General features: G+C 45.7%; 1 protein-coding gene across 5 annotated transcripts in view; it reads right to left on the reverse strand.

Moving 5' to 3' along the window:
* MSRA (methionine sulfoxide reductase A) overlaps positions 1-26,250 on the reverse strand; it is a 412,643-nt gene that overhangs the window by 240,804 nt on the left and 145,589 nt on the right. For all 5 annotated transcript variants that reach the window (XM_002709444.5, XM_070068216.1, XM_070068215.1 and 2 more), the window contains one exon: positions 1,203-1,271. In XM_002709444.5, the coding sequence (XP_002709490.2) occupies positions 1,203-1,271 (69 nt within the window). The remainder of the gene's footprint in view (positions 1-1,202; positions 1,272-26,250) is intronic.

Raw genomic sequence — 26,250 nt, forward strand, 5'->3', positions numbered from 1 at the left:
GAGCATAGGGATTTCTAATCATGGGCCAGTACATGTTCAAAAATGATAGCTCATACAGAGCAAGATTTAACAACCCTTAGGCAAAATTAGGTCTTTGTTTCATAATTCTCCAACAGATAATCACTAATGGCTAATTCTGGTTCCATCGCTGGGAGTAAGGGAACATTCTATCTTGAACATGCTAACTTAGAGACTAAGTTGTTCTGAAGTCGATTTCTAATGCAAATACACCTCAACACTTCAAAGCAGTTTTATATCCTTGTAGGAAACTACCCTCAAGACCAGGGTAGGATGGAAGCTTATCGAGGAGGTGTGAAGTCAGGGTTCTTCTAGCTTCTAGGATGGGGGAGATCTTTAGACTAAAGAGAAGGAACAGGGAGACAGCTGAATTTCTCATTGGCATTCCAGGGGACAGAGATGGTCATTCCTGTGGGAGGACCCCAAAGCATTGCTAGATGGAAGAGGAGGGGAGGGGAATGCAGAGGGTAAGGAGGTATAAGAAGAGAAAGGAAGAAGACAGGAGGGATGTGAGAGGGGAGAAAGGCAGACAAGGAAAATGCCAGCTGCGGAGATATTTTGCAGGAACTTTTGGTGACACCAGATATGGTGACAGGAAACACTGATTACAAAGGAGCTCTCTGAAAAAACAGTTCAGCATGGAACACAGAAGTTCTGCTCAACCATGTAGTTGTCTATTGCTGGTGTACACTCAGGGATTGGACTTGATTCTGCTTAGAACATTTTCAATTAATGTTCTAAGCACATTCTTAAGGAATGTGCTCAAATCAGGATGGAGAAGAAAGAGATCATTCAATTAGATTGCCGGAACAACAACTTGAATCCCAGCCTTTGGAAAGGTATATATATATATATATCCACATGGCGGGGAAAAATCCTTCCTGCAAAGAAAAACTCAAACCCTAAATTAGCAGGTTAATTCACAGTGTGGACATAAGTAATAGCAAGTACACAATTTGATATTTGGGTTGTCAAAATGAGAAAGGAAAGCACACTAAATTCTACGAATGAGCATTTCCAATCCCAGAAATTACTAAGAACTCAATAGTTTTCTTGGCTGTAAAGACTTGTAAATATCTAGAAGAGCCCAGATTTTGAAGCCCGGAGGACACTTGCTAAAACTAAGAAATTTGGCACTCATCTTTGCACACAATTTGGGTTTTCTTTCAGAATTGATATCTTACCAAATACAGCCATCTGTGTTCCCTCTGGGAAAGGTTCAACTGTTCTGTTGTCGTTGACATGATGTTTGGCTAGAAAAAAAGAAAGGAAGAAAGAAATTTAACTTCAAGTGTAAAGTTCTACACACATGCTAACACATGTTATTAAATGTGTCAATGAGCCTATTTCTCCCTTTAAGTTAGAAATACACCACTGCTTACCATCTTGAGAGTTTCTGCAATTTCGTTTTTCATTTCGATTTCAGAAGAGCCTAGTTCAGGCACATCATTTTACCAAAGTGCATGCTAGAGCTAGCACGGAGCTGGGCAGCCAGTGGAGACAGAGCGATCCCGGTCTGAAAGCATCTGACTCCTGGTCGGAGGGCCCCCACTGTGCTAAGCTACATCCTAGAGAACAAGGGGAGCCCGGGTTCCAGCCTGAACCGGCTTGCCTCTGAAGACCCCTGACAACCGAAATGCTGATGCAATCAGGATTTAAAGCAAGGAGGGAGAGGAGCAGCAATAACAGCAGGGCCAACTTTCCAAGAGCCAGAATGGCAGAATATGTCATTTACTACACTTCAGCCACTGTGCTGGGGCCAGAGACACCAGGCTTCCTATGAACCAGAGAGACACTGCACAGGCCTGTGCCACTCACTGTTCCTTCATCACCTGTGCCGTGGCCCCACAACCAGACACCTTCTCACTGTAGTGCATATCAAGGTCTTGGAAATAAAAAGGAACCAGATTCAACTTTCTAGTATTAACTTGTTCCCACAATACCCTGTGAACAGATAGAGAATATCAAAGTATGTTCCACCTATGAGTATTTTAACAATACTCTCAGGAATTTTTCAATATGAGGATTTATGTAGAAAATTCTAAGAGAAGAACAGCTAAAACACTCAGACTACATCATGGAGCACATAGACTCTGGCTGCATTGGTCACATCAATTTATTGAGCTCTGGCAGAGGGCTTAGAACTACAGCCAGGCCCTAAAGGGTCTAGAGGAGAAGAATAACATTGTTCCTGCCCTTGAAGAGGGTACAATTATCTTCGAGAGGTAAACCACAAACACCACAGAACAGCTCTTTGCCAAGTCCTGGAAGGTGACCTGCGGGTACCATAGGAGCTCATCGCCGAGGGACAGCGAGCTGGGAAGTCAGAGTACACTCTGTGAAGGCACTGCTACTGGGCCAGTTTTCAAGAAGAAGGGTCTGCATGGCTAAGAGCGAGAAAGTGACCTGAGTGATGGCCAGGAGGCACCTGCCTGGGCGAGGAACAGGCCAGACAGTGGAGGTGCTGCACTGAGAAGCAATGGGAGTTAAGGACAGATGAAGACTGGGACGGCAACATGGAAGGTCTTGAGCCCCTCTCCAAACTCCTGGGAACCTTAGCCTCAGCCTCACTACTGCAGAGTTCCTGGAGAACCTGTAAGCTTTCATGGCTCGGCCTAGTTCAGACAAAGCTTAGGGGTTCCATCTGTTCAGTACAGGGGCTCTCACTGGTTCTTCAGTTTTTGTGGTATTACCCTAACAACAGAAAATCTAGGAGGGAGGAGCCAGGGTTCCCAGCACAAGGTGGCAGTAGGCCTGGCAGATTTACAGTGACCCATCAGCTGCCAACTGGCCCAATCAGCTGGTGCATGATGCAAGGCCCCAGGTGACCCTGTCAAGCACTCATGAATATAGTTAGGATCACTTCCTGGTGAACAAGACCCCAGCAGAAGGATCAGGCCATCAAAGAGGGAGGCGCCTTTCTCTGAAGGGAGGAAGGAACCTCCACTGTGATATGGCCTTGACTAAACAAGTTCAGAGTTGGTGAACTCAAGGGGCTTCCATAGCCTAGACAGCTCATAGCAAGAGTCTTGGGTGATTGCTGCCGTCATAAATAAGAGTGCCAATTGTTAAATCAACAACGGGAGTCACTGAGTACAGGCTCCCCACGTAGGATCTCTGTCCTTAATGTGTTTTACTATGAAACTTAAAAACAACACTACTAGTCGAACAATGCCCTATACCTTGTGCGGTTGTGTGAGTGCAGCCTGTTGAAATCCTTGCTTAGTGTATACTAAGTTGATCTTCTATATATGAAGGTGATTGAAAATGAAACTCGATGAAGGGCGGGATGGGAGAGGGAGTGGGAGAGGGGAGGGCCGCGGGAGGGAGGGAGGTTGAGGGGGGGAGCCACAACAATACAAAAGTTGCACTTTGTAAATTCACATTTATTAAATTAAAAAAAGGAAAAGAAATATATAGTTAGGATCACTGTCACTGAATTCTAAGAAACATGATGAGTCTCCAAGTAGAATTTCAAGTTCTGCCACTGAGTTCGAAAATGTTTGCTTTTCAGGAGTCAGAAACCTATTCAAGCTCTGTAACCCATCAGTTCCACTGCTTAGCATTTAAATAAAATTTCAAGAGGAAAAAAGGTGATATGCATAACAATATTTATTAAAGTATGACTAGCAATAATAAAATATTAAAATCAACTAAGGGGCCGGCACTGTGGCATAGTGGGTAAAGCCACCGCCTGCAGTGCTGTCATTCCAAATGGGTGCCGGTTCAAGTCCCAGCTGCTCCACTTCCGATCCAGCTCTCTGATATGGCCTGGGAAAGCAGCAGAAGATGGCCCAAGTCTTTGGGCCCCTGTACCCACACAGGAGACCCAGAAGAAGATCCTGGCTCTTAGCTTTGGATCGGCAAAGCTCCAGCCATTGTGGCCATCTGGAGAGTGAACCAGTGGATGAAAGACACCTCCCTCCCTCTCTCCCTCCTCCCCTCTCTCTCTCTCTGCCTTTGTCTCTCTGTAACTCTGCCTTCAAATAAATAAATAAATCTTTTAAAAATCAACTAAATATCCAAAAGTAGGGAAATTTCTGGGAAAATTACTACTCATGCTTTATTAAGTGAATGGAATATCACGCAACATATTTTAAATACAACATTGAGAGATATATAAATATGTGGAGAAGTAGCTGGGATAATGGTAAGGAAAAACAATCCCACTATATTGTCTATGTAAATTACAATGGTAATTAATTAAAATATAAATGCCTATGAAAAGACAGACAAAACATTTAAAAATGAAAATTAAATCATTAAGACATTTATTTCTATCAATTCCTTTGTCATAGTTGCTAACTTCTTATTGTCTAGGGCAAAAATATGTTTGAATTCAAAGTTCAACCAAAGGACAGATTGTTACATTTTCCTCAATACTTGTTCTTCTCTATTTCTTGAATGTCTACTCCCTCTCCCATTCACCTACCCTCATCTGAGAGGCCAACAAGTGCAGTAGGGAAAGAAAGACAAAAATGCTCCATGACCAGAGGAAGGAGGAAGTTAATTTGCTGCTCCATCTTGATTCATATCGTTCTTCCCTGGGCTCTGTTTTGTCATTCATTCATTTAATTCAAAGGTAGACAGAGAGAGGGGCCGGCGCCGTGGCACACTAGGTTAATCCTCTGCCTGCAGTGCCGGCATTTCATATGGGCGCCGGTTCTAGTCCTGGTTGCTCCTCTTCCAGTCCAGCTCTCTGCTGTGGCCTGGGAAGGCAGTGGAGGATGGCCCAAGTGCTTGGGCCCCTGCACCTGCATGGGAGACCAGGAAGAAGCACCTGCCTCCTGGCTTTGGATCAGCATACCTCTGGCTGTAGCGGCCATTTGGGGAGTGAACCAACAGAAGGAAGACCTTTCTCTCTCTCTTTCTCTCATTGTCTGTAACTCTACCTCTCAAATAAATAAAAATCTTAAAAAAAAAAAAAAAAGAGGCAGACAGAGACACAGAGAGAAATCTCCATTCCATTTGTTCACTCCCCAAGCACCCACAACAGCTGGAGGTGGGCCAGGCATAAGCCAGGAGCCAGGAACCAGGAACTCAATCTGGGTTTCCCACATGGGTGGCAGGGACCCAACCATTTGAGCTGGCAGCTGATGCCTCCTAGGATGCACATTAGCAAGAATTGGCAGAAGCTAAAATTGGCAGCAGAGCCAGGACTCAAACTCAGGAACTGAGATACGGGATGCAGGTGTCCCAGGCAGCGGCCTAACCACTACGCCAAATGCCCACTCTCATTTTGTCTTTAATTACAGAACCCAAAGCCCAAAGACAATAATTTCTGTAAATTTGATTTTGCATTTTCTTCTACAGCTCAGCTGACTTACATCAGCACTGTGAACAGCAGGCACAGCAATAGCTAAAAACAGAGAACAGAGTGGGTGGTGAAGAGCCTGGATTATGAAACAAGACCGCCCAACTTTGCGTCTCAGCTTTCCTACTTTTTGCTGTATGACCTTGGCTTAGTCACTTAACCTCTTTGTATCTTCATTTCCTATTTTATAAGAATTTCTTCCTTAGTAATTTAATGAGTTAAATATGTTAAACATTTAGAATAGTTCCCAGCAGTTAGTGAACTCCACATAACTGTCAGGTTGATATTATGACCTCTAAGGGAATTTTATTTTTTACAGCAAGATTTACGTCAGGAATGTGAATTTACAGATATCTGCCATGCCTCTGTTCTGTCTTCATGGCAGACATCACTAATAAACCACAGCACACTCTTGCAGTGCTTGAGTGTGATGACAAAAATCATCTCAATAGAGCATCCCATAGACTCTCATCATTTAGAGATGGCAATGTGTGACAAAGTCTGTTTTGCCAGTCCTGGGCTAGGTGAGTAAAATAGAAAGAAGATATTAACAAAGAAGCCATTTCTTTGTGATACATTGCAAGAAGACCTCTCTGAAAAATCTTCCAAGCTCGTTAGGGGGAAAATGAATAGGGGAAATCTGAAAGCTACTTTCCATTCCAAAATGAGAAAAGGCAAATTCCTTAAAGCCGAGAAATAGTGCACAGTCCCTGGGAACCAAGCCCGAGTTTGCAAAGGCACTGAAGCTCTTCTAAATCCAAAAACCAGAGGCCTTTTAAGCACATTATTTAGGTTCAGTAAGATTTGGGGGAAGGAGAGCTAATCGGGGAACCTAACCAGTATTTGTACATTTTCATTTCAAAATTATTGGCACGTTTCACCACTGATATGCTCAAACTTACTAAACAGAAAAGACACTCATTGATCGGGCCCTAACCATTGATTACCCGCAGAGTATGAAATGGAGACAGGAGGGCCTGACAGGGACATCTGTCGCCCGCCCACAGCAGGGTGGATGACTCCAATCTGGCTGACTGGGCACCTGTCCCTGCTGGGCACATGTCTGTGGGGTCATCCCCGAGGCACTCGCTCCAGGAGGACAACCTCTGCCGATGGCGATGACTCGTCCCCAGCCAAGGGTACACGAGGACAAAGAACAGATTCTCATTCATCTTGAAAGCCTAGTGCTTGAGGAGCAGAAAGGTTAATTAGAGCTAGATTGGGTCAAAGTCAACCTTTGCAGAGATTCTGAAGGAAATTTGGAGGACATGTTAAAAAAAAAAAAAAACTTTAGAAGATGATATTGATATTGTTCTTTTGTGAATATCCAATGTGCTTGAATTTTATAACTGCTTTCTCCCTTGAAAAAGGTACAGTAAAACTGCTTGATAATGTATCTCTATTCACAGACTCAGGCATAATCCTGTGAGTAGATAAAGCTCCCTCTCCTGTGCTCAAACTGGGAGAGCTAAAATCCTTATCTTGGTGCTGGAGGTGGTGAGAAGAGCAGATAGGTAAAGGGCAAGGAGACAAACAGACTGAAGGGTGGCCCCTCAGTATTTTCTTGTAGGTCCAGTCTCCTGCTGATCGCGTGACCCTCGGGAGATGACCCAGCTGGAGATTCTATCAACAGTAGCTGCCATCCTGGGGATCCTAGACAGTCACTGGACACAGAAGCCTCGCAGGCCTGGACGAGCCTTGGATTAGACTAAACTGTCAGAGCTGCAGGTCAGCTACAGGTACAAGTTCCTCACTCCCTAGCAGTCACATTGTTAAACTTGCCAATATCCTGACCCATGCTTTACACTGCTGGGTTGCCTGGACTGACTTGATATGATTCCACCAATCTTTCACACTGCTACTAAGCTTATCGGTGGTAGTTGTGGTCACATTGAGGGTCACAGTACAGTGCACTTATTTCACTAAAATGGCAGTTCACACACACACTCACACGCAGGCACACTCACACTCATAATCCCTTCTATTATCTGTTTCTTTGTATCTCTTTCTCCAGGTATCATAGTGTCTCAAGGTACAAGAGTCCATAACTAAGCGGAGTTCCTATGTGACCCAAAAGGCTTAGCCATGGGTTAGCCTCTCACATCTCCACCTGAAGGACCCTCCCCACCCCACATCCCAGCCCAGGCAGGATCCAGCATTAAGGATGTCTTGGCTATCACTCAGCAGTGGGACAGGAGCACTGGGAGAAGAGAGGCAATGCTGGCTCTATTCAGGCATGCCCAGAGATGCTACAGTTCCCACTTGCTTCTGTCCCTTATGGTTACTGTAACTTTTGCTTCATGTTTCAAGGTGAAAGTTAACCAGGAGTGGGTTTCACCCCAAACTGCACGTTCCCTATAAGAAGAGAGGATTAGCAAGGAATGACGTGGCAGTGGGAAAATTGCTGAGAGGGCACCACTCAGCCTGAGGGTGAACTTCTGCTCCTCTCCTCCCAGCCTGTGTCTGAGGACGTCTGAGTGCTCACTACTGACTGGGAAGGTGTGTGAACACAGCAGCTGGGGTCTGTGGCAGGGAGAGGCTGGGTATGGAGTCTCCTATAGAGACCAGGTGGGAATGAGACGATGCGCCCACTACAGCGGGCACCCGGAAGGCAAGCTTTACTCTCAGAGCTCAAGGAGAAGGAAGAGGCTACCCTCACTGTCCTCCTTATGTGGTGACCAACAAGTGGATCCAAGTGAGGGCTTCCCTAAAAGCAAAAAGCAAGGGCAAATCAGATGAGAGGAGCTGAAGATTACAGCACTAAAGCCAATTCACGCGTCATTCAGGATTGTACCCTGTTGCTCTGCAGGGTTTGGATGTAGTTTGTCCCCCAAAGTTCATGTATTGAAAACTTGGTCTCCAGTGTGGTGATGTTAAGAAGTAACAGGAGGCCTTTGGATTAGCGCGGTGCGCCGGCCATTGGAGGGTGAACCAACGGCAAAAGGAAGACCTTTCTCTCTGTTTCTCACTCTCACTGTCCACTCTGCCTGTTAAAAAAAAAAAAAAAAAAAAAAAAAAAAAAAAAAGCAGCAGCAGCAGCAGCAGCAGCAGCAGCAACAGGAGGCTGGCGCCTCGGCTCAATAGGCTAATCATCCTCCACCTAGCGGCGCCAGCACACCAGGTTCCAGTCCCGGTCGGGGCGCCGGATTCTGTCCCAGTTGCCCCTCTTCCAGGCCAGCTCTCTGCTGTGGCCAGGGAGTGCAGTGGAGGATGGCCCAAGTGCTTGGGCCCTGCACCCCATGGGAGACCAGGAGAAGCACCTGGCTCCTGCCTTCGGATCAGCACGGTGCGCCGGCCGCAGCGCTCCGGCCGCGGCGGCCATTGGAGGGTGAACCAACGGCAAAGGAAGACCTTTCTCTCTGTCTCTCTCTCACACTGTCCACTCTGCCTGTAAAAAAAAAAAAAAAAAAAAAAAAAAAAAGTAACAGGAGATTTAAAGGGGTGAGGCCTAGTGGGAGGCAGTTAGTTCACAGGGAGGGGGAGGGCACATCCCTCAGAAGGGATTAATGTGGTCCTCTTGGGACCCATTAGTTCCCACAGAGAGGGCTGTTATATAAGAGTAAGACTGGCCCCTCTCTGCTCTCTTGCCTTCCATCTCGAAAGATGATCTCTCCCTCCTACACATGCTCCTGCCATGTTACCACCGCCACCCGACACAACCTCAGCAGAACTGGTACTGTGCTCTTTGGACCATCAGCCTCTGAACAAATTAACCCCACCCACCACTAGGATTCTCCCTTCCCCTCTGCTCCAGGTGCAGCAAACTGCAGAGGCACCTCCTGGCTAGTAACGCAGCCAGTGCCCCAGCTCAGGCAGCCCCCATACCTCCCAGCATCTTCTGGTGGATGAAGCGCACATGGAGCTGTCAGAAAGGGACAGGCACAGGCCCGCAGCCGAGTGACATGTCGCAGGGAGGCAGAAAATCCTCCTTTCAGATATGGGTCTTTTGGCTCATGTTTCTATTCACTGGCAATGATGCTCTTAGTCCTCAGTACCTGGCAGGTACTGAGTATTAGGTATCAAGTGGATGAAGGTAATAAATTTCATAATCCCTGCACTCAAGGATATTCTGTAATCAACAAACTTTTTAATAGAAATCTGAAGGGAAGGTTTCTGGTCAAAATAGTGAGGGGATGGGGATGAGGATAAGCTTCTCAAAGAGTGAAGCATGATGCAGATACAGGACGTTTCTACTTTATAAGGACATGACTGCTGCGCTTCCTGAAGTCTGCTCAGTGCACGAGATCATGAGTGTGACCACAACCCTGGAAATGAAACACAAACTGCAGATGCTCTCAGCCATCAGCCCCTTTGTGTTCCTAAGAAAAACTGGCCTGTGATGATCCCACTGTATTTCCTGAGGCTGCAAGGCTGCTTTGGAGAGTGAAGGGGAGTGCCCACAGAAGCAGCCACAATGAGAGAGCAGAAGGAAGCCAGAGGCCCTAGAGGCCAGTGTAGGGATGGTCTCTGCTGGCTCCCTGAGAGGTTTCCACGATTGTGTAAAAGACAGATCCTATCTAGAAAAACGTGAGGAATGACAGGAACAGACATGACACCGGAAAACGGTTAGGAATACAGATAAATATATACATGAATAGACACTCAATCACACTCTGAGATGCTAGTCTTAATTCATGCAAATGGCAAAACTCACAAAAACAGTGCTGAGTACCCATAAGGGTGCAGTGAGTTAAGCTTTCTCATACACTGCTCGCAGGAATGCAAATCAAACAACTCTCATACAACTGCCGTCTACTTGGAAAGCAATCTGGCATCAAGCAATATGCATCAAGAATGTCAAAAGCCTTGAAACCCTTCACCCAGTCATTTCAATTATAAATAGCAACTTTAAAAACCAAGAAGAATTGAGGCAAAGGTTTCCAAAGATGTTTACAACAGAATTGTTCTTAAGGAGAATATAGTTCTGAGGTGGAATACTGTGTCATAATTTTTAAAGTATGACCATAATTTTTTGCATGGCATCAGAATATAGTAATAATATAGAACTCAGTGGGAAAAGCAGCAAGATGCAAAAAAGGAAAAATCAAAGGCACAGAAAAATGACGAGAAGGAAGCACAGTAAGAATGTCATACTAGCTGCTTCCATATGCTGAGTTATTGGTGATTTTTCTTCTTTACATTTCTAGATATGCCCAATTTTTTTAAAACAGTATTTCTTGGATAATCAGTAAACTAGAAAAAATAAAAGTAAAAAGCAACACTTGGAAAAGAAGAAAACATGGCTCAAAGAGGTTTATTTTCTTTAAGATTGATTTATTTGAAAGGCAACGGTACAGAGAAAGGGGAAGAGGCAGAGAGAAAGAAAGAGATCCATCTTCCATCCACTGTTTCACTCCCCAGATGGTGGCAGCACCCAGAGCTAGATCAGGCCAAAGCGAGGAGTGTGAAACTGCATCCACATCTCCCATGCGGGTGGCAGCGACGCAACTACTTGGGCCACCTTCCCTTGCTTTCTCAGGCATATTAGCAAGGAGCTGGACCAGAAGCAGAGCACCTGGGACTTGAAGCAGTGCTCATATGGGATGCTGATACTGCAGGAGCACTTAACCCAATGTGCCACAATACCACCCCCCAGGTATATTTTCAAGGTGTACCATTCTCAATGTTTTCCTCTGAGTCCTACTCCTCTATTTTCTTTGAGTAGACAGAATAAGAGAAGGCAGCAAAGTGCTCTTAGGTGAAAATAACCAGTGGCCAGGTTCACTCCAGCTTCATCATTAAAGACTCAGCAGGAAGCCTTTTTCTTTCCAGGGGTTTGAGTACCTGGAACTGGCTGTGCTTGCTACTTGAGAAACCGCCCTGAGGAGTAAGCACCAAGCTATTCTGGGACTTCCAGAGGGACTCACACCAGCTGCAGCACTGGTCCATCCTCTCTGATGAGGGCCAAGTCCTTCATGCCTTGGGTAGGAATTTCTTAACTCCCAGGGAGCCGTGTGAAGGAGGGGCAAAGAGGGGACTGGGAATGAAAAGCCATCCGGTAAGTCAAGGCATTGACCAAAGAGAGTCACGGTTAAAAAACGGTTATGGAACAGTGGCTCTGTGCCAGGTGCTGCACTTGATATGGGTAAGACAAAGAGAAAGATGCAGCACCTGCCCTCTCCTCATCTTCCACCAGTCTGAAAGGTCCCTGTCCCACCCTGAGTGCTGCTGCTCAGACCTATGTACCCAGGCTCCTGGGTTAAGAGCGGAGCTTACGGCTCTATAAGCATCCACTGTTCCCTCTGCCATCAGACTACGCTGAGTTCCTTCATGCTAGACCGCCTCAATACAACACCCCAAGTCATTCAGTTCATTTTCAGAAGAATTCCATTTTCACTTCTGTGATACATTTACTACTTACCACATTCAAGAACCCATATCTAACTCAGGCATTTGTAAAGACATGTAACATTACATTAAGCGATGGAAAATATCCACCCAACTTTTATGAAATCTCTCCCTATTAAGAACAAGGAATTCCTAATGACTACCAAAATTGGGTAATCTTGAGAGCACAAATTACATTTAAAATAAGGTTATTTTAAGAATTAAAATCTGTGCTTCAGCCTGATGCATGTGACATCCTTGTGAAAAACAATGTTGAGAACAGTTGAAATGAAATATGAATAAAGCAAAATGAGTTCCCTTTTGTGTTAAAGTATGTGGTGTTTCCTATGGATTCTGAGACAAGGTATGGCTTTGTAAGATGACTATTAAACATATACAGAATGGATCACATAGAAAGCATACTCTGTGTTACTGTTTAAAACATGCTGTCCCTGGATATGCCAGTAACCCAGCAAGTCCAAGATGGTTAATTGAGCAAAATAGAATAATTTATTATTATCTTCAAATGGAAAATTGCTACTAACTGCTGCTATATAATTTCAAAGTCACTCTGGCAATCTGGCTCTGATGGCCTTTGAGGCTTCATTTGGTTTCTGGTTTTTCTGTGTCCTAATAGCCAAAGTCTCTTAAGAGTCAGCACTGAGGCAAGGCAAAATATACAGTTCTCACAGATAATTTTAGAATCCTTCTTTGATTTGAATAAGCTAATGCATATATATGCATATGTAACAAGTATATGCATGTTGAGGTAAGTATAGAAATCACCCCAATAATTTGCAAGTTGAGGAGATAACTTGGTTGTCGTTAATACAGACTATTCTTATAAAAAGAAAAACAGTGCTGTACTTCAGAGCTTTGTAGGGGCCAGCTTCCATGGCTTACATTGCTGTAGCCTTCAACACACAGACGAAGCCAAGTTATCTACTTTCTCCCCAGCATTTGTGGCTGTCAGTTCTGCCATATTAAAATAATCAGCCTTCTGCAGAGTATCCAAGTCCTGTGAATGTAATTAAGGCTGCTGCCCACCGAGGTATTTTCTCTTCCTCTCATCCGAGTCACATTATCACTCTGGAGCCTGTGTGCCTCTGGTACCCCTTTCAATCCGCTTTTCCACAGGTCCCTATGCAGCACCGAGGAGAGGAGGGCGCACGCGCCAAGGGAGGCGCCAGCGCAGGGGCAGCTCGTCCCTCTCTTCCTTGTCAACATGTCAGTAGCCTTAAAGAGGCAGCGTCCTGTCCCTTGATGGCACATGGTCTGCCCAGAGGTTGACTGAGTCGTTGTCAGCTGTCAATCAGCCACCAAGCAGGAGCTGGTCCAGTAAGGCCCCTCTCCCTCCACCGGTCCCCTCTGACAGTGATAAATGATCTGGCCCAGTGCTCAGCTGAGCTTGACGGGCCCAGCCCCCCTTGCAGTCTGTTCCAGCCCAGCACCAACCTCTCAGCCAGCACCCCGTCAGCAGTGCACACGGCCTGCTGCAGGGAAGGCCAGCCTTGTTGCCTTTCTGGCTGCTCTTCCTCCAGGAAAAGGAATTCTGACTTCATTTCCTGATGGAAGCGCCGCTCAAAATTGGAACAAACCTTTACAGCAAACGTGGGTCCATATCATTTTACATTAGAAATGATGGAGGTACAGCTAAACAGATTAGCTGTAGGGGGGAGAGGAGGGAGGGGGGAAGGGAGGAGGGAAGGGAGGGAGAAGGGCCTGACCCAGCCCTAGCTATTGTGGGCATCTGGAGAGTGAACAAGAGAATAGAAGTTACCAGGTCTCCCCCCACACACCCATCCTCTTCCTTCTCTTACTCCCTCTCCCTCTGCATATGTCACTGTTATGATATTAAAAGGGTGGTGAGCTAGCCCAAATAGCCTTAATCAGCCTTATAATGAGTCTCCAATGTAACTCTTTCCCAGGATTCTGACCAAGAGTTATAGAAAACAAAGGTATTTAAAAAAAAAGTCATTTGAAATTTACTTAAAAGATAAGTTTATTTTGGTGCAAAACAAATTTGAAATCCATACATATTTTTCATCATACATATTTCCATAAGCTATTTGAAAATCCCTGTATGCATAGAATCAAAATTTTTGCACTAAAATAAATTTATCTTTTAATTCTATTTCCTATAAACTTTTTGAAGTATCTTAATACTATTTTATTGAGAAAATATATTGTAAGTTCTACTTTATAACATCAAGAACACACTCATTTATACTGGCCAAGCTGGTTGTATGGTATGAGAGGGGGAAGGAAAATTTTTACTTCCTTTCTAAGCTACCTAGCTTCCAATCTGACTGCGGTAAACAATCTCCCTACTGTACTACTCATCACTGTGAAAAGGTTTCCTCCCAGGGAGATGAAGATTACCCCTTGTTGCATGACAACCACCGCTCAGATGCAAGGTACATTCTAAATTCAGTGGTCTAAGTTCATGCTTTATTTGCAGCTGAGTGGTTCTGACTCAGAGTCTGCCACCAAGCAGCAATCAAAGTGCCAGCTGGGCTGCAGTCTCATCTGAAGGTTCTATGGGAACAAGGGAGGAAAAACCACTCTCAACATCACTTGGCAGGCCTCAGTGAGGATGGCAGGCCACCACAAACTTCTCAAGTTCCAAGTACAAGGCTACAAATGCACTGATGGTCCTCCATCAAGAGTTAGAGCCTCAATCCTTTGCTTTAGAGATTCATTTCTACTGAAGGGAACACACGGGAGTGATGAGAGATCAATTCTGAGAGCAGGCTACAGACCGACTTTCACCATGGGTCCCTGTGGCGATGCTGGTTGCCATGCCATGAGGCAGCCCTGTGAACAGGCCCATGTGGAAGGAAACCCAGCCTTCCAACAGCCACAGAAGTGAGCCTCAGACGACACAGCAGCCACCGCCTGGACTGCAGCCTCGTGAGGGATGCTGATCCAGGGCACCCAGTTCAGCCATGTCCAGATCCCGACCCGAGGAAACCATGAAACAATACTGATTAGTGCTAAGTCGTTATGTTTAAAAACAATTGATTACTGAGCAATAAACAGTTAATGTACTATTGTGCTCAGATAAAGGAAATGTAGTACAACTTTTTTTACAAAGAAATACTAATGACTAAAGCCAGGAAATCAAACCATCTTTTTTAAAGCTGATTTCTGTAGGAAAAAATGCATTTCCAGTCTAACTGATTTACAAATCAACCCCTGGAACATGACCCATTTCTAAGTTGGAGACTATCTCCATGTAATTTATTTTCTCCAAAAACTTCATTCCCCAGTGTGCTGGCATTGCTAAAACCAACATTTCTGAACCACTAAAGTCTAGGAATAGTATATAAAATCAAAGTAGGGCTTTTAGCACTTTTGCAATAATTCTGGCAATTTTTATTCATTTGCATTATCCAGGGGATTGTTAGCTGCTTTTCCTGTTGTTTTGTTTGGGGAAGTTCTATCTCTGCCTCATAGGAATCACAAAAACAATGAAGAAAAATGTTTTTCCAAAATTCCCAGTGAGGCTCAATTTAAATTCATGCCAAAGGCCGAACTGTGATGGGGAGAATGCTCTGTATTTCAGTGTTGTGTGTGTGTGTGTGTGTGTGTGTGTTTTTTTTTTTTTTTTTTTTTTTTTTTTTTTTTTTTTTTTTTTTTTTGCTTGGTTGACTGGCTGGTTAGTTAAGTTTGGGGGTTTTTGCCTCTGACGAGATGGAAGTAAAAAGTTGGTTAGGTCATTTCCACTCGTAGTAACATCTATAAGAAATATGGCTTCCCCCTCCCCCCCGCTTTTCTACCAAATCAAAACAAATTAAAATTGCTGCTGATATTAAATTGGGTTATTTACTAGCCCAGACAGTTCAATCATCAGGAATGTAAGGTCAGAGTACCCCTACTCTATGCAGTAAAATCGTGGGACCTTAGGAGATCCTGGACTCACAGTACGTCCAGAAATGTTGAGCCCCTCTGCTGACTGACGTGGAGCACTGGAAGACTGGAGCTGGGTGAGCAGTTCAGCGCTGCTGCAAGCAGTGTCCCTGCTCACTGACTGCTGAACTTCAGTTACCACACCACCATCTGGTCTTCCCTTCTCCCCCTTTAGTTAAATTCCAGGTGAAAACACACAAGGGGAGGGAAGTGAAACAAGGAGAAAATATGCCAGTTGAACACAAAGCAATGTCTTCTACATGTTTTGAAAATGAGGATAGAAACCATAGATTACAAAAGACTCATCTGTGATAGTGTCTGCAAAAAATCTAGTGTAGCAGTCCAGGTCCAATCAGGAGCTGGAAACCACATGCAAGGATAAATAGAAGTCTAACAGAAAACAGTAACTATACAATCTCAGGAAACTCTACAGTGCCCTGCAGCTAGAGGACAGTACCCAAGGAAGGAGGACTGAGTTGAAAGGATTCCGACTTTTCAGGGTAGGTATATTTCAGCCACCAGACAGCAGAGAAGTTTTCCACTTTTTCCAGGCCAGGGCTAATCTGGAGATCCTGGGTCAGCAACAGTCCAGCCTCTACAATGCAACAAAGGCACTGCTATGTGGTGAGAGTCCAGGTACCCACACCTGGGGCACTTCTGGGGGTGGGGGCAGGAGCAGCATAGTTATGGACAGTGCAGGGGCTCTGCGGAAAAGTAATCACCAGGCCAAGGCTGTAAGACCACAGAGTGACTATGTTCTGGGCCAGCAGCTGGGACAGGCCCCGCCAGGACCTCCTCGTGCCCACACCACGGACCTTGGTCCACACCAGAAATGGCAGTAGAGACTTCGTGCAGCAATGGCCACTCTTCCACTCGCCAGTTCCTTCTGCTGAAAAGTGTTCCACGTCATGCCCACGTGAAGGGAGAAGCATTAAAGAAATTACTTTACTGCAGAAGGGAGCATTTGCAGCTGAGAGCCAACAAGGTAGTAACGGAAATATCATGAAAAATGTAAATTACCAAAACTGACATCTAAAATAGAAAATTTGAAATAAAAAACTAGATTCATATCAGGATACCTCAAAAGGCCCTTGGAGGGGCTGGCGCTGTGGTGTAGTAGATTGAGCCTCTGCCTGCGATGCCGGCATTCCATATGGGCGCCGGTTCAAGTCCCGGCTACTGCATTTCTGATCCAGCTCCCTGCTGATGGCAGTAGAAGAAGGCCCAAGTGCTTGAGCCCCTGCACCCATATGGGAGACCCAGAAGAAGCTCCCAGCTCCTGGCTTCAGATTAGTCCACTCCGTTTGGGGAGGGAACCAGAAGAAGGCAGACCTGTCTCTCTGTCACTCCTTCCGTCTGTCTGTAACTCTCCTCTCAAATAAATAAATAAATCTTTTTTAAAAAAGGTTCTTGGAAAATTAGAATTAAAAGATTACAGAGCAGACATTCAGTCTGGCAGTTAAGATGCCTGTATCCCATGTCAGAGTGCCTCGGTCCTACTCCCAGCTCCAGTTCCTGACTCCAGTTCCTGACTCCAGTTTCCTGCTAACATAGACCCTGGAAAGCAGCAGTGATGGTTCAAGGAATTGGGGTCCTACCACCCATGTGAGAGACCCTGGGTTGTGTTCCCAGCTCCTGGCTCAGCCTCAGCGTGGCCTTGGTTGTTGTAGGCATTGGGGGAGTAGACCAGCCGATGGAGGGTCTCCCCCACCCCAGCTCACTCCCTATCAAATAAAAAGCAGTACAAGAAAAAGAAATTTTTTACAAGTTCATTTTAGTGCAAAAAGAGTTTACTTACTATGCATAGTTTATTTACTATGCTCATTTTCCATGAACTTTTTGAAATTCCCTCATGTATTTTCAACTGGGAAATTGTAGATATATTTAAGGAACAGATAATACCAATCCTAGGTAAACTTCTTCCAAAAAATAGAAAAAGAAGGAACTTTCCCCCAGTTCATCTTTTAAGACCTGATTTACCCTGATGCCACAACCTGAAAAAGACACAAGAATCTTTGGACAACTCACTTTTATAAGTACAGACACAAAATCCCTTTAATTATATTTAATTCATGAATACATAGAAAGCATAATAATCATGGCCAAGTTGGGTTCATCTAAGGAATTCAATGTTGTTTAAACATTCAAAAACTCAATAAATTTAACTTACCACATTAGCAGACTACAAAAGGGAAAAAAAAACTGATCATCTCAACATATGCTAAAAAAAAGCCCTGCACACAATTTTTTTTAGTTGTTAGCAAACTAGGACGAGAACTTGATAATGGATATCTCCATAAACCTACAGTTAGCATCACACTTAATGATAAAAGATGGAATGTTTTCAGACGTCAATCAGGGCTGAAGCAAGGGTGTGTCCTTTATGGTCACAGTTCAAAAAGGAAGGAAAGAAGAAAAGTAATGCAAAAAGGACAGAAGAAAAGCTTTCTTTATATTTGGATAACATGATTGTGTAAGTAAAAAATCCTAGGAAAAAAGCTATGTATAAAGTTGTATATAAAGCTATGTATAAATTTATATGTATATATAATAAGTTGATTTAACAAGGTCACAGAGTATATAATTTTCCAAGTTCCAGAGTGCTAATCCATTAATTTAAATTAAATTCCATTAATTTATTACCTACTTTTATAATCATTTTAAAGGACTGAACAATCAACAGTTCTATTTCTTTAGTACAACATAACTACTATGGAATCACTTCTGACTACAGAAAGAGTCAGCACGTAACTTCCACTTCCATGCTGATCAGTAACACAATGTTTACCTGACACAGTTGAAGGACTTTCTAGGCTTAATTTTAAGACAGTAATAACAGGTCACCACGTGTTGCTAGTAACAGTTAGTATAACCAAAACATTCGGGGAAGAAACACAAAGAAGCTGTGCCTTGTTATTCCAATGGGTAATCCATCTAATTTTCTATTTCTCAGACTACCAGGCCCTGATTAATGAGAAACATATGAAGCAACTTCCCTTTGGGCTCTGGCATAGTCTTCTTGAAGGCTGACAGTGAGTCAAGCACCTATATTATACCCCAGTTGCATTTTTCACCTGAGAATCTGAACATACAACACAAGGCAGGGGATTGGCAGGTGGAATGGGTACCAGTGAAAATCAAGCTCCCTATGAAGTCTCCATTTCCTTTCCTATGCTCCTGACCAAATTTGATAATGAGGCGTAATGTTTCATGGAAGTTTTTATTCCAGGATGTACCCAAGAAGGGCTAAAAAGTAAGCCCTTCAAGACACTCCAGAGATCACCAGTCATGTTTCAGGCAAGGCACAGTCGCCATGGATCATCTACAGACCAGTGGAGAAGCAGGCTCAACCGTGCAGTTCCACAGGCAAGAGAAAAGGTTAGCAGCTGAGCGGATCCTTCACTGCTGCTCTCAGGAAGGAAGGATTCTAAAGCAGGCTTCTGTAATACCGTAGCATGTGCCTATGTCTTTAAAATCTAGTTGAGATGAAAAGTAGAGCTAAAGTTGAAACTCCGTGTAAGTCCCAATTGAATCCCTTCATGAAATTGTTCAGAAACAAAAGCAATCCCTCTGCCAACACTAAAAAGCATGAATTTACAAGATCAACCATCAGATTGGTTGATGACAGCTCACACAAAAAGATTTAAGCTTGGTATTTTTATAAAAACCAAAGCAAGACCTTTCTTTCTATACAGAGCCCAAAGATAAATGACATACAGGATTTAAATATAACATTTTCACTAAGGAGACAATAACAGAGCAGCAGGACTGGCCTTAGTTTACAAAGAGACAGCTATCTGCCTGGTGTCCCCTCTTCCATCCTGTCCATCACAGTTACAGCTGCCCAAAAATCCCTTTAGGAGACCACAGAGCCTTTTACCTGCAGTTAAAGGTTTAAATCATATGTGCTACCAGGCAAACTAACACAGTGACAATTTTACCCAAAGGAGACAATTACTTTCTAGTCAGTTCTAGAACAGAGGTTGGCAAAAATATGGCCCACCAGCCAAGAGTGGCTTTTAATGGTAGAAGAACAATCAGAAGAAAAAAAAAATCTTGTGACATGTACAAATTCTAAGAGATTCAAATTTCAGTGTCATTAAATAAAGTTTTATTGGAATGTGGCCATATCTGCACTTATGTATCATCTATGGCTGCCTCCACTCTACAATGACGGAGTTCAGCAGTTGTGACAGAGACCGTATGGCCTGTAAGGCTCAAAATATTTGCCATCTGGACCTTCACAGAAAATGTTTGCCAGCCTCTGTTCTAAGACAGAGATGAGAAGAGACTGAGGACGTGAGGTTATTGGGAAGCCCCTCATTCAGTACAGAGGTCAATTCCCACATGGAAAACAGCTACCTGAGGAAGGGTCAGGAGCACTGAAGTGCAACGTGGCTCACCTCGCCACTGAGGACTTCGTATTGTAAGGGGAGCGCCAGTGAAGGAGACCCCGTAATGGAGGAAAGAGCTGTGGTTGGAGGGCAAAGGAACCGATTGTGCTGCTCTGGAGGGCTCCACTCCCCACCAGAACTTTGCCTTTGATTAAATCATATATCCCCTCTGAGCTTCAATCCCTTCATCTGAAAAAAAAAAAAATGAATGGAATGAACATCTATTATAAACGACATTTTATAAGAACTGTGAGGGGATGATCCACATGAAAGTACTTGGTCCCAGCTTTAGGTTGCATCTTGAAAGGGGAGTAGGTTTCTATAGGAACACAGAGCTCAAAGGTGCAGAGAATTCAGTGGTCAGTTCAGACCATTGTCTAGGATTTGGAGAAAAGCGCCCATAGGAGCCGAAACAGAGAAGGCAACAGGAGCCAGGTCTCGAGTCCACGCACAACTCTTCTTCGCTGCACTTTCATTATTCGTCTCCATGATTTGTTCACGTCTCACTTCCTAATAGCTCCCGAAGATACCCTTCAGTGTTCCTTGGCCACCAGGGCACGAAATGTTACACTCTGCCCACAGTTCTAATTAAGTTACCCTCCCGCCATCTTCAGAGCCTCTACTCTGAGTTAGAAATAGGCTTTCCTGCTTTACCCCCACTCACTCATCATTGGATCGTTTGACCTATTTTGCCCCCAAAGCTTAGGTAAAATCTTTGGGGGAAACCCTGGGCCCACAGCTGGCAGTACTGTCCAGCTGCTGAGTGAGAACTAAATGAGATTCCTGGGACCCTGAGTAATTTATAATGAATTCTAATGACTGCTAGGACCGATCGTGACACATGCTGATGAGCTGCCCCTGCAGCCAGCTGTCCCTCCATCACCAACTGTCCACAGGGAGACCCACATTTGCTGAGGACACAGCCATCTCCAGAGAAGAGAGATCAAAAGAGGCTCTGCAGAACAGAGCGAAAGCATCTCAGCCTTCAGACAGAGGATTTCATGGTAAATGTTGTGAATATTTACCTAAGCAGAAGGTATGAAGAAGGGTGAGGAACTGGGTCTCAGTCCTGCAATAAAGATCATAAGGCTACATATGCAAACTATCCTTCTCATGTTTTATTCAGCACCATTCACTTTCTTTCCCCTCGCTAACCTTTGCTTTCTCTTCTTTCACAGGCTAGGTGATAAAAATCAAGCTATTTTCTATTCAATTTGAGCATTTGGATTCAGAATGGGAAGATCAAGGTAAAAAATCCACTTGTATACAATTATTAGTAGCATGACCTACAGGTTCATCCTTTGACACATTACCTAACTTTTCTAAATCTAGGTCTCTTCATCCATCAAATTGGGCCATGCTTATTCTACCTACCTGTCAAGGTGGTTACACACAGAGATCAAGGGAAGATGTATGCAAAGATGGATGTGGTAAGCTTAAAGCATCAGGCAAATCTAAGCGATCTTTATTGTTATTTTAAATATGTCTTAATATTTTAAAATGTCTTGCCAGTTTCCAGAAGAAAGTGGTCATGCAAATATTTTTAAAAAATAACAGTAACCCTAGAATCCAAGGTAAACCAAAATCGTTTAATCCAAGCCTGGAAAAATAAGGATTTTCTTCTATTTTCATTGAGTGTAACACAGTAGGCAAACTTTCTCATCTACAGGGGCAGACAGTGATTCAGGGTGATTGTTCCCTGTGATAAGGAGGAGATCTGGAGTCTATTAATGTTTAATGGGGGAGTTTGCGGCTGAAGACTATGTCAGAGGCCAGCTATGGAAGACAGCAATGAGGAAACTGAAATGCCAACACCAAATCGACCAATGCCAAACATGCCAGCCTCAGCTTTCCCTCCCTGGAAGCCACTCCCCCTTCCTCTCCAGCAAGCAGCAAGGACCTCAGACCTCTCTCTAGGCCTGGGCTTTCAGGCAAGAGAGAAAAAGGGGAAGGAAGAAGTCCAGGACAAATAGCCTGGCCACAGACTGACCTGCATTCTGCTCTCTGTTCATCAGTACTGCTATCTGAACCTTTGTATTTCATTTTATTAAGGTTTATTTATTTATCTGAAAGGCAGAGTGATGGGGGGGATGGAGAGGGAGATATGGAGAGGGAGAGGGAGAGAGGGAGAGAGGGAGAGGGGGAGAGGGGGAGAGGGGGAGAGGGGGAGAGGGGGAGAGGGAGAGGGAGAGGGACAGGGAGAGGGAGGAGGGAGAAATCTATCCACTGGTTTACTCCCTAAATGGCCGCAAGGCCAGGACAAGGCCAAGCCGAAGTCAGAGTCCAGGAGCTTCTTCTTGGTCTCCCACGTGGGTGGCAGGGGCTCAAGCACTTGGGCCATCTTCCGCTGCTTTTCCCATGGCATTAGCAGGGAGCTGGGTTGGAAGTGGGACGGCCAGGATTCAAATCAATGCTCAAACCAGCTTAACCCACTGCTCTACAATACCACCCCATAACCTCCACATTTTAAACTTCTTTGCCTTGTCTACCACAGCTTCAGGTACCCAGACTCTTTATCTGCCCTTGACTGAGACTACAGCTGTACTCCAAAGCTCTGCTGTGACTTCTGTGTATGATCTTCCCCTGGCTCCTAACAGTGGATCCCTGGTGGCATCCCAGCCACTTCGAAAATGTCCCACTTTCCTGACCCATTACTCACATTTGGTCCACGGCAAACTGGGGCCATAAATACCAGGTGATTTGCTGAAAGTCTGTATTTCGTTACTTCTCACACATCTCGGTCCTGAGAATAATCCACCACCTCCTACATCCCAGAGCTGACAATGTACTAAAATGACATGGCCAGGACTGAAGGGACGAACATAGCAAGAATTCTAGAGCTCGAAACAGGCTTCAAGAGCCAGGAGAAAACAAAAAGATTTAAGATAAAATTAAACTATAAAATGAGGGCTGCTAACACTGGTGGTCTATAGCGCTAGATGAAGCTACCAAGGAAAATGTTGAAGACTTTGAGGGCTAATTAGAACAATGAGTTGTGGTTCAAACACTTGCTCAAACTATATTTTCTGCTTCAAAGACACGTTGATATAAAGGGGTAGGAACAGAAAACACAGGATTTTAGCTGGGTACGTTCAAGCAGAATCTCAAGATCTCAAACAAGATCTCAAGGGTCTCAAACAAAGCTCAGGATGGGCCATTTAGATCCCAATTGGATCCCGGGCCTGGGATTACCTCACAGTGGCAATGCATTTAAAATATGCAGAGAGGGGCCAGTGTCATGGTGCAGCAGGTTAAGTTACCACCTGCAACACTGGCATCCCATAGGAGAGCTGGTTTGAGTCCTGTGGGGAGCAGCTCGGACTAGACTAAGTTACTGGAATTAAGACTTATTCTATGCATCTGCTCTCCTCTGTGGGGAGCAGCTCGGACTAGACTAAGTTACTGGAATTAAGACTTATTCTATGCATCTGCTCTCCCACAATATGGCGCTGGGAGAGGAGAAAACAGCTTCTACGCAGCTGCCTCCAGTTCAACCAATAAACTGTAGGACCTACTCCTGATTGGAGGAGAGCAGCGTACTCGGCGTGTGGGCAGCCGAGTTGGGATTGGCAGAAGAGGACTATAAGGGAGGAGAGAGACAGCATGCACCAGGAACATCTAAGGGGAACATCTATCTGAAGGAACACCTGTGCAGCCCCCGAGAAGAGCCGGCCGACGGTGTGCCGCTCCCCTGCGGAAGTGGGGAATGTGGCCAGGGGGAACTGCCCTTCCACGGAGGTGGAAGGGATAGTAGCCAACCCGGGAAGAACCAGCAGCAAACCCGGGGAGGGCCGAGCAGACGAAAGAACAGCGCAGGGTCCTGTGTTGCTCCTCCACGAAGAGGGTGAGCGACATAATGGTGCCGTGACTCGGATATGAAGCCTAGGCAGGGTCTTGTGTCGTTCCCCCACGAAGACGGGGAGCGACATAGTGGTGCCGTGACTCGGATAGGAAACCTAGGAGGGAAAGAAACGGCAAGAAGCAGGAAAATACCGGAGAGAGAGACTAGCGAAGAGCCTAGGGGAAAGCCAGACGAGAAAGGTGCCGGAAGAAGCTATTGAAAGCCTAGGCATAGACTTGGATACGGACTGTGGGAAAGAAGTTAGGATTGAAAGCGAAAGTGAAAGCTTTCATAGACTCGGATGCGGACTATGGCGGGGAAGCTAGGAGATTGAAAGCGAAAGTGAAACCTGGAGGAGGCTTGGACTTGGATACGGACTGTGGGGAGAAGCCAGGAGAAATGAGAGGAATATTGTTGGAAGAAAACTTAAGGAAACATACCGGGTAGAGAAAAATGTTAGGGAGGATGAAGCCGCGAGTGCAGGCCGAGGCGAAGACTTAAGCCACCTTGGAATTCTTCAAGTCACCCCGGGGAGCAAGAGGCGAAGATCTGGAACCAGAGGCAGAGACGTGGGCCGCCAGGATTCGCCAGGTTAGTCCGGGGAACTTGGACTGAATGCCGGTGGTGGCGGAAACATTCGCGGAAGCCGCCGCGTGCAGAGAGAGCACGGGGCGTTGGCGCGAGGCCGTGGTGCGGGCGCGAAGTGCGTGGAGACCGCGGAGTGTGCGCGCGAAGCCGAGCTGCACAGATGAGAGAAGCGCGGGCTGAAGTGGCGCAAAGCCGGGAAGCCGCCGCGGGGCGGGCGCCGGCGGGGCGAGGCGCCGGGAAGCCGCGCAGAGCCGTGAAGCTGCCGCGGGGCGAGGCGCCGGGAAGCCGCGCAAAGCCGGGAAGCCGCGCAGATCGGAGAAGCGCGGGCTGAAGCGGCTCAGAGCCGGGAAGCCGCCGAGAAGCAGTCTCGGGGCGGGCGCCGGAAAGCCGCAGGGATAAGAGAAACAGAAGTTTAGAAGATGAGAGAAATAGGAATGCTGGAAGATAGAAGTAAAATGGGAGAAATAGGAATGCCCGGAGATAGAGAAATAGAGAAATAAAAAGGCCTCCCTACAACACTGCAATGTGAGAGCTTGGATTCGGTCTGCCTAATCAAGTGAGGCGATGAGCACCTGCGGGCAGCTAGCAGCTTATGCGCCGCAGGTCACCGAAGACAGGCACGAATTAACATCAGTAAAGCTTCCCCACAATGCAACAATTAGGAGGCTTGGATTCGGTCTGCCTGATTAAGGCGGTAAGCGCCAGCAAGCAGCTCGACCAGAGTATGAGCTGCAGGTCACCGAAGATAGGCACGAACCAACACTAATAAGTCTCCCCCACAATAAGGCAATGAGAAGGCTTGGATTCGGTTTGCCTGATAGGTCTTGTAAGTCCCCTGCAGGCAGAGCAGAGCATGCGCTGCAGGGCACCGAACACAGGCACGCATCAGCGCCTAAAAACCTCCTCACAACATGGCGAAGAGAGGACCCGGATTCGGTTTTCCTGATTGATAGGACTTGTAAGAGCCTGTGGCAACTCTAGCAAGTAGAGCAGAGTGTGTGCCGCGGGACACCGAAGACAGGCGCGTATCAACACCAAAAAATAAAAAGAAAGGGGGATCTGTGGGGAGCAGCTCGGACTAGACTAAGTTACTGGAATTAAGACTTATTCTATGCATCTGCTCTCCTCTGTGGGGAGCAGCTCGGACTAGACTAAGTTACTGGAATTAAGACTTATTCTATGCATCTGCTCTCCCACAATATGGCGCTGGGAGAGGAGAAAACAGCTTCTACGCAGCTGCCTCCAGTTCAACCAATAAACTGTAGGACCTACTCCTGATTGGAGGAGAGCAGCGTACTCGGCGTGTGGGCAGCCGAGTTGGGATTGGCAGAAGAGGACTATAAGGGAGGAGAGAGACAGCATGCACCAGGAACATCTAAGGGGAACATCTATCTGAAGGAACACCTGTGCAGCCCCCGAGAAGAGCCGGCCGACGGTGTGCCGCTCCCCTGCGGAAGTGGGGAATGTGGCCAGGGGGAACTGCCCTTCCACGGAGGTGGAAGGGATAGTAGCCAACCCGGGAAGAACCAGCAGCAAACCCGGGGAGGGCCGAGCAGACGAAAGAACAGCGCAGGGTCCTGTGTTGCTCCTCCACGAAGAGGGTGAGCGACAGAGTCCTAGCTCCTTCACTGCCGATCCAGATCCCTGCTAATGTGCCTGGGAATGCAGAAGAAGATGGCCCAAATGCCTGGGCTGCTGCCATCCACATGGGAGACCCAGATAGTTTTCTTGGCTCCTGGCTTCTGCCTGCCTCAGCCCTGGCCATTGCGGCCATCTGGGAAGCGAACTAATGGATGGAAGATCTCTGTCTCTGTCTCTGTCTCTTTCTTTCTTTCTTTCTCTCTCTCTCTAACTCT

The sequence above is a fragment of the Oryctolagus cuniculus genome, chromosome 2 (assembly GCF_964237555.1).
Source record: "Oryctolagus cuniculus chromosome 2, mOryCun1.1, whole genome shotgun sequence".
Taxonomy (NCBI): domain Eukaryota; kingdom Metazoa; phylum Chordata; class Mammalia; order Lagomorpha; family Leporidae; genus Oryctolagus; species Oryctolagus cuniculus.